At 41.1% G+C, this 14,692-nt stretch overlaps 2 protein-coding genes across 6 annotated transcripts; one reads left to right on the forward strand and one right to left on the reverse strand.

Annotated features, from left to right (window-relative positions):
• The first annotated feature begins 3,191 nt into the window (after nt 1–3,191).
• LOC117137948 (solute carrier family 2, facilitated glucose transporter member 1) lies at nt 3,192–5,655 on the forward strand. The gene is made up of 6 exons (XM_033299710.1): nt 3,192–3,422; nt 3,479–3,589; nt 3,645–4,403; nt 4,466–4,678; nt 4,735–4,837; nt 4,903–5,655. The coding sequence occupies exons 1-6, from the start codon at nt 3,333–3,335 to the stop codon at nt 5,175–5,177; spliced, it is 1,551 nt and encodes a 516-aa protein (XP_033155601.1). The 5' UTR covers nt 3,192–3,332; the 3' UTR covers nt 5,178–5,655.
• An 862-nt stretch (nt 5,656–6,517) lies between these two features.
• Nucleotides 6,518–14,077, reverse strand: LOC117137894 (putative inorganic phosphate cotransporter). Of its 5 annotated transcripts, XM_033299629.1 has the most exons (6): nt 13,977–14,071; nt 13,775–13,910; nt 12,965–13,048; nt 8,596–8,732; nt 7,460–8,533; nt 7,001–7,219 (listed from the first exon to the last, which is right to left on the reverse strand). In XM_033299629.1, the coding sequence occupies exons 3-6, from the start codon at nt 12,981–12,983 to the stop codon at nt 7,001–7,003; spliced, it is 1,449 nt and encodes a 482-aa protein (XP_033155520.1). In that variant the 5' UTR covers nt 12,984–13,048; nt 13,775–13,910; nt 13,977–14,071. The 5 variants fall into 5 exon arrangements, with proteins under 5 accessions (XP_033155519.1, XP_033155520.1, XP_033155521.1 ...); XM_033299628.1 differs by lacking the exons at nt 13,775–13,910; nt 13,977–14,071 and adding an exon at nt 13,223–13,506 and having other exon boundaries at nt 6,518–7,219; XM_033299630.1 differs by lacking the exon at nt 13,775–13,910 and having other exon boundaries at nt 12,965–13,169; nt 14,016–14,077.
• Nucleotides 14,078–14,692: the final 615 nt, after the last annotated feature.

The raw sequence follows: 14,692 nt of genomic DNA on the forward strand, positions 1-14,692 counted from the left end.
GCACACTCCAACGCCCACAAACCGCACAAAACTGTCATGCCCACAATTTTGAAAAATGGGTTGATATTTTTCACATTTGTATAATTGTTACCTTTTTTTCGATTTTCCAAAAAACTTTTTCCACGACCACTCTAACGCCCTAAATCTGCGAAACCGGTCACGCCCTCAATCTTTAAATTTTTTCTCATTTTATTCCCCAATATCTATCGATATCCCAGAAAAATTATGAAATTTGGCGTTCGCATTAGCACTAGCTGAGTAACGGATATCTTATAGTTGGTAAACTCGACTTTAGAATTTTCTCTTGTTTTAATTAACAAAATAAGAATACAAACAATCGGATGTGAATTTGATAACAATGATAAAAGTTTTTTGCCAAATCGATGTCTCTAGAATATGTATGCTTGACCGTAAACTTCTAGCTTTTATAGATTCTGAGATCTCAACCTTCATGCAGACAGACATGGACAGATGGACTTGACTATCGGTCGTGATTAAGAATATATATACTTTATATGGTCGGAAACGCTTCTGCCTGTTACTTTTCAACGAGTCTAGTACACCCTTTTATTCTACGATAACGACTAAAATATAACTAAAATATTTATGTGCTTCTGTTTTGGGCAAGAGCCCCAATCACTGATTAATAATTCTGTATATCCTCTGCCACTATTCGCGTTAACTAAAAACAATATAATAATAATATTCGATTCAGGTAACAGGTAGAAAGAAATCCATCCAACCCTATAAAGTATATACATATATTCTTGATCACGATCACTAGTGGAGTCAATCTGTCTTTCTGTTCGTATGAACGCGGTAATCTCGGAAACTAGAACTGTATTATGTCAAAAATTTGTTGAATTTTCGAAAAAGTTGAAAATTAGCTGCGGAACAAAGTAATAGTGAAATGGGATTGTAGAGTAGGAACCCCAATGGTGCTTTGCGGAAGCAAAAAGGTTTCCGTTCTGTCTTTTCAAACTTTTTACTGTTTCAGCAACCCTTACGTAGTTTCGCAAACCAACCCATGCAACACACGTGACAGCGGGAAGTGCCAACCAAGTATCATCATCTGACACATTCCAGATCTATCCCTTGGCCCGATTTCATCTCAGAGGTCGTAGAGCATTGATCAGAAGAGTAGAAAAGTTCGTTGTGCAACAATTACAATAAGCTGGATGGGACAACAGCTGGAGACAGATGTCGCTGCGTTGTCCGGCAGAGTCCTGGACAAAGGACTCTGTTTGCTATGCCGGATCGCCGCGTGGAGTGGAAACACTTTTCTTATTACACAATATACAATCATAATAACAATCATGGTAACAACAATGAAGGATTTTTCTCTGCCGCTCTTACGGCTGTGCCCCTTGGACGCTGCACGTGCGGAAATGTTTTGGTGCCGCAATAACAATGGGGACAACGACTTCATCCGCAGGAACGGGAACAAATGGTTAAAGTACAAAAGTTGTTCTGAGCTGAAGTTGCACTTTAGTGCTCTTCGGTGCATAAAGCGATGCGGCTTGACAAATTAGCGTCTTAATAAGGAGATGCTAGAACATGCATATATTTAATTGCACGGCGTGTGTAGCATTTTTTTATCATCAGGTGTATCTGATCTCAAAGCATAAAACGTCAACGTGTGGAGGTAATTGTGACCCACTAGAATATTGAAGAGTAAGTAGCTTATGTCAAATATATATATATATTTATATATATTTGTGATTCAGTATCTCAGTATCTCAAGTTGATCTAGCTTTAATCGTCTGTTCCTACTTACGCTGTGATCTCAGTAAATATATAAACGAGATGGACCGCCATTGTTAAGTTCCGACTATCAGATACCCCTTACTTAGCTAGTGGGAGAAATTCATATTTAGAAACTGGCCAAACAAATAAAAATGTACAACTTTGGTCTGTGAAAAATTTTTTTGGTATACCGATAGAAATTGGCCAGACAAATAATAAAACGAAATATTAGCTGCGAAAACATTTTTCAAAATTGTTCGTGTGACAGTGTTTGGCGGTTTATGGGCGTTAGAGTGGACGTGGCAAAATTTTGTTTGCATGTCGATAGAAATTAACTAGACAAATAACTGCCAAAAATATTGCAGGCCACGTCGAAATTTTTGAGAAATCCTAAATGGTTTTGTATTGGCAAGTTCTATCGAGCGGAATGCGTCCACCTTAACGCCCCGGAAAAAGCTTTCTCACCCACAATATTCAAATAGGTTTGGATTTTTTATTTTAATATATATTTTTTAAACGTATTTCTATCGATATTTTTAAAATATTATTTTTTCTCCGAATTTCTGGAGTTATTTCAAAAGAATTTTGATTTTTCTCGCTTGCATTTTCATCTGAGTAATGGATATCAATAGTCGAGGAACCCAAATACACCGTTTCTCTTTTATTTGTTATACTTTTATATTATTGCAGATAGTTACCGACTTTAGTCAGAAGATTGCATCGCATCAGTGGATACATTAAATAATATATTGCAGTACCAACAGCCGGGTCGATATAGCCATGTCCGCAAATCAACTTCTCAGTTAAAAAACAATCTGCATGAAACTTTTACAAAAGACTTCTTTCTATTGCAGGACAGGTGTGTCATGCGATAGGAATAGTTCGGAAAGAATAGAAAGAAATCAACTTTTGTTGCACTTGACCATAAAGTGTTCTTATGCAATATATATTTATATATATAATAAAAAGCAAGAGTGTATAAGATTTGAAGTTATTCAAAGCGCGTTTTAAAGCGTGAAAAACTAAATAAATGATAAATACTGTCTAAACTTTATAACATTCTCCGATATGCGGACAGTCGCCTTAATAAATTAAATTATATATAGTTAATTATTGTTGTTATCTCATCACACAATTCCGTATTGTGCTACTGCACGTGCATTGCGTTGGCAACTTTGGCAACTTTGGCAACTTTGGCAACTTACTAACGTCATATAATGTAAATGACAGATAAGTAGTTTTAGGCTTTTATAGCGGGTTCTGTGATACGCTGGCGTATTTATCGCCATTCATTTCCATCGTGATAATGATTAGCAAATTCAAATAAAGCACCTTGTATATCTCGGAGATGAAGCCATAAGACGCCGAAGGCATCCATCCCCACGCTTTAATTATAAGCACGGCATGCCTGCCCTTAGCGCACTTGTGTGACTATGCCATCGGTTATCTCTCAGCGCTTGATAACCGCCTTCTCAGTGGAAAAATGCCGTCGCCGTCGCGGAGAATGATATACGATCCGCAATACTTCATTCACCAGCATTCCGCTCACAAAAGCGCCATAAGACACACCACCCACGAAATACGCAATGGCAAAGCCAAAAGTCGGCGAATCGCTTCAGGAGCCATCATTAACGTTCTCAGAGGCGCCGCTAATGGCACACGAAAATGGCAAGCAGGTAAGGCAAAGGAACCCAAATTTCGTGGGAAATGTCCCAACAGTCCCCGTTTCCAGGAGGAGCGACCCCAGTGGAGCTGGGCCCTCAATTGGGCGGCAATCGGATCGTCGCTCGGCGCGGCGGTTCCCGTGGGCTATTGCACAGGAGTGATGAATAGTCCCGCTGAAGTGAGTACTCCTCAAATTTGTCAGCACTGCATTAATTCATCTCCCATTTGGCCAGCTCATGCGCTCCTGGTGCAACGAGACACTGATTGCCAGCTATGACCTGAACTTGAGCGATGCGGGTTTGGAAATACTGTGGTCTGCCATAGTCTCAATATTCCTCGTGGGAGGCGCCATCGGATCTGTTGTTGGAGCCACCATGGCCAACCGGTTCGGACGTCGCGGCTGCTTCTTCATCTGCGGCCTCCTTCTGGCGCTGGGAGCCATTAGCTTTTACGCCTGCCGACCCTTGGGTTCTGTGGAGCTACTGCTGCTGGGTCGGATGTTGGTTGGTCTGGCCGGCGGTCTGCTAACATCCTTTATGTCCATGTGGCACAGCGAAATCTCGGCTCTCTCCCAGCGCAGCACCATGGCTCCCCTCTGTCCAATGGGCTTGACCTTGGGAGTGGTGATTGCGCAGGTCTGCAGCCTGCGGTCGGTGCTCGGAGGTCCTGAGAACTGGCACTTGGGCCTCGCATTCTACGGTCTTCTCGTGCTTGTGTGTTATGCACCTTTCAGGTGGTATCCTGAGAGTCCCAAGTGGCTGTTCATCGTCCGAGGTCGCAAGGAGGATGCTCGTCGCCAGCTTCAGCTACTAAGGGGCTACACGGCTGGCAGCGCCGCACTGAAGGCCGAGATGGAAGAGATGGAGCAGGAATCTGCCTGCGAGGTGCAGACCAGCGGCTTGATGCAGGTCCTGCGTGACCCCCAATTGCGGCTTCCGCTGATCATCGTCTGCGCCTTTCTTGGTGGCCAACAGCTGTCTGGCATTAATGCTGTACGTACGGGCCAGCCTGCGGAGCGACTAGAAAGTGATTCACCTCTTCTTTGTCCCTGCAGATATTTTACTACTCCGTCTCCATTTTCCGAAAGGCGGGTCTTTCAAGTCAGGCTGCTGAGTGGGCCAACCTAGGTGCGGGCTCCCTCAACTTGTTCGCCTCCATGCTGGGCCCCGTGCTGCTGGAACGAGTCAATCGCCGACCACTGATGCTTTTCTCCACATTCTTCTGCACAGTCTTCCTGCTTTTGTTTGCCGTAATGCTCTTCTTCATCGTAAGTATTGTTAAAAGCAAATAGGATGGGCCAATTACTATATTCTCATATCTTAGGAGAGCTACAGCTGGTTTGGTATGGGATGCATTGGCTGCATTTTCCTGTACATTTTCTTCTTCCAATTTGGCCTGGGCCCAATGCCGTTCTTCATCGGAGCAGGTGCGTTGCACTATTTAAGATTTCATCTTATCAGGGGTTTTTATTTGATTTTTGTCACCTGACAGAACTGTTTGAACTGGCTACCCGCCCAGCCGCCATGTCGTTGGGAAGCTTGGCGTACTGGCTGTGCAACTTTATTATCGGAATGGCGTTTCCCACGATGCAGAACCTCTGGGGCGCCCTAGTTTTTTTGCCCTTCTCGGTGACCTGCCTCCTCATATTTTGCCTGACGAAACGCTACTTGCCAGAGACGCGAGGACGCGATCCCTCAGAGGTGGCGCCTCTCGTCGCTTTGGGCTTTAAATCAAAGGTGATGCTCCCGAAGCAGACGTCGATTTAATATTAAACCAACTCCATAGCAATGGTGTCTACCCATTCCTTTGTAATTATAGGGAGTTTTGTAAGTTAAGCTTCAACGATCTATGAAACTGTAATCGAAAAGCCTTTTTATCGCTGATCCTGGGATCCTTCTTAATTCTGTAGGTGCTCCTGTAGCACCAATAGTGTGAAATTGTGTATCGTTAAATCAGATCAGACAGACAGACAGACAGTTAGGCAGATGGATACGGCCAGATGGACTCGGCTAGTGTTCCTAATCGAGACTATATATACTTTATAACTCCCTCCAATCTTACGGGTATAATTACACAGTAACACAGCGATAAAATTCGCGTACCTTCGGGCAAAAGGACTTTTTCTGAAGTGAAAAGTTTAATTAATAATTATGATAACGCATCTCTAAATATTGCTTAAAAATATAATGATAGATTCCACTTGGCACTAGCTCGGAATAGAGTCTAACTACCTGCTTTCTACAATTGTTCATTTAATTTTATACAATTTTTCGGGCTTGTTAGAAATTCTTCTAGTTCGATTCCTCGATTCAGTTCACTTCATAATTACTTAAAGAGCTTCGATAACAATAAAATGGCCTTTTGGCGAGCTGAAATACCATGTTCGTTTACTTAGTGCAAGGACACTGTTCGTCCTGGCGCTTTTGTGCCATACGCACTTTCATATACCCATATCGCCCGTATGTTTGGGCGCGGGCCCATTTATGACTTTCCAGTGGGGCAGTGCGGCTTGGTGGTATTTGGAGCAATGGGTGGGTCAAGAGGAAGGTAGTCGCGGGGACATGACAGCGATGGGGCAATTCAAATGAATTTTTCGCTCGCTCCGCAACGATTTTAATTGAAAAAACATTTTCGTTTTGGTTTCGGTTTTGGTTTTTGCCGGGCCTGGAAAACGTGCCGCAGCCACTTGCTGGCCATAAGCCTCTTTTGGCAGGAGTCCTCCTGCCCAGCCCCGCAGGCCCACTCGCCCAGTTGCCCAGTTGCCCAGTTGCCTTCTGCCGCCTACTGGCGAGCGGTTCCTTGCGACGTACTGTGCGCACGCGTTCGTGCATAAATTCTACCAAGTGTCCATTTTTCTGATTTGTGTGCAAAGTTTTTTCCTTGTTGTTTGCCATCCGCCGCTCAGTGTTGACTGACTGCCCAGGACGAGGACAAGGATAAGCATGCTGATGGGAATGGGAATGGTCTCGGTGGGTGGAGAGGGTTGTTCGGACAGTTGGTGAGGCGTAGCTGGTGTCTAGTTGCCTTCGCTGCACTGAGAAGAAAAACGGGCATACGGTTAAGAGATCGAATTCGATCCGAACGAGCATTTCTACGCGAGTATGAAGAAAGTGTTCGAAAACCCAATTTTTATTACCACTATTTTGAGTAAGACACTATTAAACAATGTCTTAAAATAAGTAAGTATAAGAGCATAATGGCTTAAAAATAAAACAGTGACCGTAGTAAAGATAGAGCTGTTTAAGCCAATTGGTTTGCTTACAAGACGACTTTGAGTGTAGTTTTTGGCTCTACTCCTTCCAACTGCCCGCTGCGCTGTTCGCATGCAAATGCGGGCAGAAATAGAAAATGAATTCATTCAAAGAAATAGTAAGGATTTTCTATTAAATTTCGCCGGTTAGCGAAAGAAATGCGTACAAACAAGAAATTAAAATACAAGGGCGCAGCGAAACGTTTTAAGAATTTTTAATTAAAACGGCATACTCTACGACGCCCAATATGCATTTAGACAGCGCTTGCCAGATAGATCAGCTTTTCATTTCGCACTTCCTTGTGGCTTCTGGCGCGATCCCGGAATTCCATTCGCGAATCATTCTGCTTTTACTTCCGCCTTCGCCTCTGAATCCGTCCTTGACTTGAAGTCCATTTGCTGGGCATTGGGCTCGCTCTCCGGGTCCTTCGCCTGCAAATAGTCTTCGGCATCCCACGCCTGCTGATCGGTGGTGCCCCAAATCAGGTACACCAGGTTGCCAATGAAAAAAACCACAGCGGTCATGGCAAACACAATCTGCCACTGGCTTCGTGAGTCCTAAGAAACGAATCCACAAGTTAAATTATTGCTTTGCGTCAAATAATTCTAGCATAAGCCTTTCCACTTTATGCTGAATTAAATTATTCTTCTGAACTAAGGACAACCGAGAAGGAACCATTTACTTTTCTCGTAAAATTGACATAAATCTTCAATATATTGAAAACACCAATTTCAACTCGCCTTCCTCCTATTGCAGTATAAAAGTCTGAGAAAAATACCTTTAATGCCCTTACTCACCGATTCAGTGACAATGACTCCGACTAGGAGCGGTGTTAGAAGCGGAAAGATGTTGCCAATGCCATTCACGATGGCCATTAGCATTCCAGAATGGTTTGGGGACATGTCGATAATGGTCAGGATGCTGCCAATCCCAGAGCCGGCATTTAGGCCAGCGTTGATTGTCATCAGTGCGATGGCCAGCGTCGTCTGGCTCTTATCCAGAAAGCCAATCCCAATAAGGGCCGCCGCAGGTCCCCAGTAGGAAACGGTGTTAATTGACTTGCGCAGCGTGGTTAGGGACATCCATTGCCTCGACATGGCCACATCTGCGAAGACCAGATACACATAGGACATGCCCCACATGGCCAGAAAGGGCAGGGCCGAGTAGAGAGCGTTGCTTTTGATGTCCATCTCTAGGACGCCGTGCATGTAGGAGGGTGTCTGCAGCTGCATGGTGGAGTTGGCCCAGCCCTGAGCGCTCCGTACCACCAATAGTGCGTAGAAGGGACTGGATGACCAGATGGCCCGCCACGGGATTGGAATCTTCTGAGCGTGAAAGCCATCCTGCCGCTTCATAGAGCGCTCGATGTGCTCCCGCTCCCGGGAACCGATTAGCCGGGAACTGGGCGCGTTGTTAGCGCCGAGCAGCACCCACAGTAGGCACCACAGCCCGCAAGTGCCCGCCGACACGTAGAAGATTCCAGGCCAGCCCATTGAGCCATTCGCAATAAGACCGCTGCTAGCCATGGCCAGCACTGATCCGCAGTCGGCTCCGGAGTACGCAAAGGCGCCCAGCCGGTTTCGATCCTCTGGCGGAGACCACTTGGCCAGGTGCTCATGTATGCACGGAAAGATTAGACCTTGAAAAAGACCCTCCACAATCCGGATGGTGCAAAAAGCCTGCCAGCCACCCCAGGCCACGCAATACGGTGTGAGACCGCTCAGGACGGCCGTCGCCAGCGTGGGGACGAGCAGCACCGCCTTAGCCCCGAAGCGGCGAACGAGAAAACCGGCGGGAAATTGAGTGACGATGTATCCCCAATAGAAGCTGGACAGAATGTATGATTGCTGCGCACCATTCCAGTTGTACTCCTTTAGATGCAATTTATTTGATTAAAGGTGATCATATCGTTCTGATATCATATTGTACTCACCGGAAAGTCCAAATTGGTGGTGGCTGCATCCGTCATAGCAACTATTGCCACGCTAACGCTGAGCCGGGCTGTGTAGTTCACGACGATGGCCAAGAATAAGAGGAGGGCCTGCATGTGTCGCATGCCGATAACGGGTCCTAGTGCACAAAGAATCGTTAACTTTTTGAACAACTATTTAGACTCTTTACTGGTATATAAATAGTAATCCTTATAAGTATTTCGATCCTCCTACAGAGTGCCAGCGGCGACGCCATACTGTGACTGGGTTTTTAGAAACTTGTGGACGGAATCATTTTGTACTAAGCGTTGGCGACTTTGTAAGAATACATCCCCAACTGGCCCCCACACCACAACCACCACCTCCACGGATCATCTTCTGTACAAATCTTTGCAATTTCAGAACTTAAATAGCGAAGAACGACGCCATTATGTTAATTCGTCCCAGCACTTCGATGGTCTGTTTTCAATTGTTTATACAGAAGTGGCGGAGGAGACATGCTACTGGACTTCAAAGAAGCATATTGGTATATGTGCCTGACGGGTATTATATAGCGAGTCCTCGAGGATCCTTATTTCTGAAATATCTTCCAACAATGCTGAATCTACTCGAGGATTGGCTACACTCCAAATGATCAATGGTCAACAAATACAATCGTCACCGCAGGCTGGGTAAAAATACAATGCTGTACCCATAAACCACAACATTTATTAGTACACTTGACACAAACGTCCCTCTTCAAATCTTTCGGGAGATTAAGAGAGAGGGTAGAGTTGGCTTTCAAATCCGTCGTAATCCGGAGCTACGTCTTCCAAATGCTAAACTCTTGAATGCATATCTGAGCATTGGTCATTGTCCACGGTGTTCCACATGTCTCACCATCCAGTTCTTGGAAAGAATTTGGTCCTTTAAGGACGTAAATAATGTCCTCACCGGGTGTGATACAGAAAACGAACTTAGCCAAGGTTTTTACTAGAATTCCAAGGACGACATTATTTCCCACTACATCTGATAGGGATTCAAGGGCCGTCTATCTATCTTCATAACCATCATCACGAACCTGAGGATTCCACGCTAAATATGTAATTTTAGATTCAGCTATAAATGCATATGCTACTGTTGTGTAGCTCATGCAGATGCAGCTCGGTATCAAAGAGGCAACGAAGTCGTGATTGTCCACCGTATCAAAACTTAAATCCGTTTTCGCCAACCGAACTTCGGAGATACTGATTCTCATACCAAGCATGGTATCACGGCGGACCCCGTCATCTGCGCATTAAGAGGCTAAGCCACCAATTTTCTGAACAACAAGCTATGGTGGAATGATCCACACTGGCCTCCACACAACGATTTGTACGAGTCGAAGCTTCGGAGTGGAATATATGCATATATATAAGCATATTCAAACGAAATCCTTATTTACGCGCATCGAACCTGAGCCTTTACCGGTTACCATCTCCCTTTACACTGATAAAAATGCTTACCCAAAATCGCCCTAAAAACACTCTTTTCCGAATAGAATACAACTCTAAAAAGACGCCAATACCATCTTGCCCGTAATTAAAAAAAAAAATAACCCAAAAAATCTGAAATCTTCTTTTAGGGTGAATTTTCTTTAGTTAAGAATAAGTTCTTCATTTTATGGTGCACAATTAAATTCACAAAAGCTTGGCAAAAAAAAATCACTGTGTGCCTTTCCTTTTTTTGAGACGAAAACAAAATAAACGTCTGTCTCTTTAATTTTTGTTCTTTGCATTTATTTATGTCCGAAATTCCTTAGTTTTAGGGCAAGTACCATAATTACAAAATTATTATCAAATACATGGCAATTTGTCCATGATTGGAGGGAAAATCGGCCGCACTTTTCGAAAATGCATCTAAAATTATGAATACATGTTTCATGGCGCGAAAAGCAGCCTTGCTTTTTGGGTGAGTTTTCCCGAATATGACATTTTTCTCTTAGAAATAGAGAATTGATTTTGTAAAATGCAGAAATTTTGTTCTATACCGGCTTCTAATAACAATACTGCTCTGATAACGATAATAATAGAATTGCCTAACAATAATAGCTATTAGCTAGCTACTGATAACTTGAATGTCATTCTCCTACAAGTCATTCCCTTACCGTTACTCAAACAATAATAGGGTGTACTAGATTTGCTGAAAAAATATGAAAGAAAAAAAACGTAATCTGGTCACTAGAGAGCTATAAAAGATTAAGCATGCACGATTAAACGTAGCGCAAGTTTGTTTAAACAGATGCCACGCCCACTCTAAAGAGTACAAATTATATCGATATGCCATTTTAGCCAAGCCCACAAACCGACTTAAAGATGTCAAACTGAAACCTTAAAAAAATATGCTGCCTTTTTTATTATTTCTCTCAAGATTGCCAATTTTAAAGCACTCGGACAAGGTGAGAAACGGGTATCTGATAGTCGAGAACTATAGCGTTCTCTTGTTTAACTTCGGTCTTTATTTCTTCAAAATAGGAATACCTATATAATAACTATATATTTAAAATAAATCATAGTTACCCACAAATTGTAGAGACATAAAAGAGTTATGGCAGTTATTATTGATCAAGCCAACATTTAGCGAAACACCACAAATTTTACGAATCCTTCCATTACTTAAACGGTTTTTAATACCTTAAGTTTGTCAAGTTCAATGACATCAGAGTATATCTGCATCTGCCCAAGGACTCCCCTTAGCAGAGTAAAGGGTATCTGATAGTCGAAGAACTAAAGCTCCCATTCTTGTTAATAGTTATCTTGACATATAGAAAGTCCCAACTGGGTCTGTTACCGACTTTGCCTGCTATAGGCGAAATCGGGTAAAAATATATTGATATGACTGTATGAAAACTTTCTTATTAGAAATGAAGAACATTTTGTTACCAGAAAAACGGGTATATGATTTTTAAGTGCCTATGACTTATTGACTTAGCTATTAAGCTTACGGCATTTTGGAACGATTTTAAAGGGCATATATGGGTTTGATTTGAAGTATTATTTTTTGACTAAATAAAAGCTTTTTATATTACGTTAAGTTTAATATGAATTCCGTAGTAAAAACAGCTTTAGGCCTAGTATTCAGGCTGCAAAACAGGTGAAGTCGAAAGTCGAAGTCATTGGAAAGGTTGTTAACTATTGAGTAAATGCATTAATACATTTTTGGGATTAGCTTCTCAAATATGTAGTTCTTTCAAAAGAACCAGACTCTTTCAAGCTGAAAAAATAGATATTTATAACATAGTCCAACTTTAGTTTTGCCATTCTTAAATACGTTGAAAATCATTGCACTTTCTGAAGTAGTTCTGGTAAAGGAGTTAACCTTAAAAAGAACGCTTTTTATTTTTCATTCATCGTTCATAACTACCTTATAACATTTAACATTTTTCAAGATTGAAATGTACATTTTTATACCCGATAATCGTAAAGTAAAAGGGTAAACTAGATTCGTTGACAAGTATGAAATAGTTAGAAGGAAACGTTTTCGACCAAATAAAGTGTATACTATATATATATATGTATACTATATGTATATATATATGTATACTATATATATATGGTATATTCTTGATCAGGATCAATTGCCGAGTCGATCTGGGCATGCCCGTCCGTCCGTATTAACTCGAGATCGGGACTATAAAAGCTAGAAGGTTGAGATTCAGCAAAGAGATTCTAGAGACCCATGTTGCCACGCTCACTCTAACGCCCACAAGCCGCACAAAACTGCCACGCCCACACTTTTGAAAATGTTTTGAAATTTTTTCACATTTTTTGTAGTTAAATTTTCTATCGATTTGCCAAAAAACTTCTTGCCACGCCTACTCTAACGCCCTAAAGCCGACAAGCCGGTCGCGCCCACAGTTTTTAAAAAATTATACATTTTTTTTCATTTTATTCCCCAATACCTATCGATATCCCAGGCAAATGATGAAATTTCGCTTTCGGCTTCACACTAGCTGAGTAATAGGTATCTGATAGTCGGGGAACTCGACTATAGCATTCTCTCTTGTTACATTTGAGTTCTTAACAGCTATGTATTTTGGTTTATCATGTAAGAGAGTTTTCTAAGACTTTCAACAAACTACTTCACACTGGGCCACCAAGAAATACATATGTATTTACATACATACATATATGGCTGAACATAGAGCATATATCATTTTTGGACCAGTTCGCTGAGTACTGGGCCTTATCTATGCATGTTTTGTCTGTCTTACTGGAATCCACATATAAGCAGTAATGTAAAATGTATATTTTGTTTCCGTTCACTTATTAATAACTAGGCAACGACTTTTGTTCGTTAAAAAACAATATTAATATTGGATCGTCACTACTGTTGGCTTATTAAATAATTTACCTTTTTCGCTGTCCCTCATTCTGTTGACGCACTTTATTATCCGAATATTTAAAAAAGTCCAACGGAAGAAAAAATCGCCTCTTGCTACATAAGTTTTAAAAAAATAGTTAAGCCGTCAGCAAAAAACTCACTTCCCACCGTGTCGATAGCTAAAATGTGTCTGAGCGTATCATTTAAAGCTCTGCCCACCATATAGCGTATATGACTGCAATTAGACATCAAGATTGGGTCTTTGGCTAATAAGTTTTATCAAAGTACCGATTACCCAAAGCGATAGCTGGATGCTACCTGCCGCATTCCGAACTTGACAGTGTCTACCGACAACTTCTATAAGCAAACATTCGTAATATAAACACTCAATCACACGCGCTCCCTTTTCGCTAGTCATTAAGTAAGCGGTGAGACTTTATGTCTAAAAATTCACAATGAAATCTGAAAATCCGTTCATTAGCCAAAATTGTGCTAGGCCAGATCGCTAGTGTTCAAAAAGAGAAAGCGGTTTATGTGGACTTAAGCGATACTATGTCAACTCAAGGGATACCCTGTTATTTGAGAATATCTATTATTCATTTAAGCAAAGAGATAAGTCTTTAACAGACAATTACAAGTTAAAGCCTACTAGCTATTATGTATTATAATAGCTATAGATTATAAATGTAACAGAAATGACTATTCAATAAATAAAATTCAAATATAATCAATGAAAGTCTAGACCTATGACATCATTGCGCACAAGTATAATTAACTAAGCAATTCACATCAATTACAAAAATTTCTAGTCATGAGAAAATTATTTTCTGTAATTATTACATGTATGTACATATATTCCAAATTATTAATTTGTCATGGATGTACATGCAAACAGCCTGTTGAGTTCATCATCTGCGATGCGATTCCCTTGCAAGTCCAACTAAAACAACAAGGACAATGATTAAATGTTCCAAGTCTATAAGTATAAAAAGTTTGTTATCATGTATGCACACGCTATTTTGTTATGCCGTAACACATGTACATAGGTATGTTTGCTGGTGAATGTTTTGATGGTCATTACATTTGAAACTACCAAAACATTCAATATTCCGTTGCTTATTCTTTGTGTTCGTTAACGCTCTTGTTTACATTTAAATGTTAGAGATAGCAGGTGTTCAGTGTTGATAGATGTCGATAGTTATCGATGTTGTGAGCTGTGACATTGGGACTGCACTAGCACTGCCAATGAAAATTTATGTTAATCGATAGCAGTAGTTTGTATTTTTAAAGTGAACTAGAATTTGAGAACTAGTTCAAATGTTAAATGATTGTTGGTCCAAATCTTGCCGGGAAAATGTAGCTTACCCGCTTACTCGTAGAGTAACGGGTATAAATATTGAAAATAAACACTTTAATTTTTTTACTTCTACTTGAATATAGTAATATTGCCATTCTATATCATCACGTTTCATATTAGACCATTTTTTATAATAAGCAATCACAACCTTTTTTTTTTTAAAATACCGAGACTTGACAGATTAAGAATCTGTGCATAGATATCATTGTATGTATGCACTTTTGAACTTGTGTGACTTTTATTGAATGATTATATTATTTAGATCGAATAGTGTCTCTATCAATAAATATAAAAGAAATATATATACATACAAAATTGATGAAAAAAACAAAATAAAAGTCAAAAAAGTTTGCAATAAGTAGAAGGACGTGTTTCCGACATAACTAAATTTATATCTGAGT

The sequence above is a fragment of the Drosophila mauritiana genome, chromosome 2R, assembly GCF_004382145.1.
Source record: "Drosophila mauritiana strain mau12 chromosome 2R, ASM438214v1, whole genome shotgun sequence".
Classification (NCBI taxonomy): Eukaryota; Metazoa; Arthropoda; class Insecta; order Diptera; family Drosophilidae; genus Drosophila; species Drosophila mauritiana.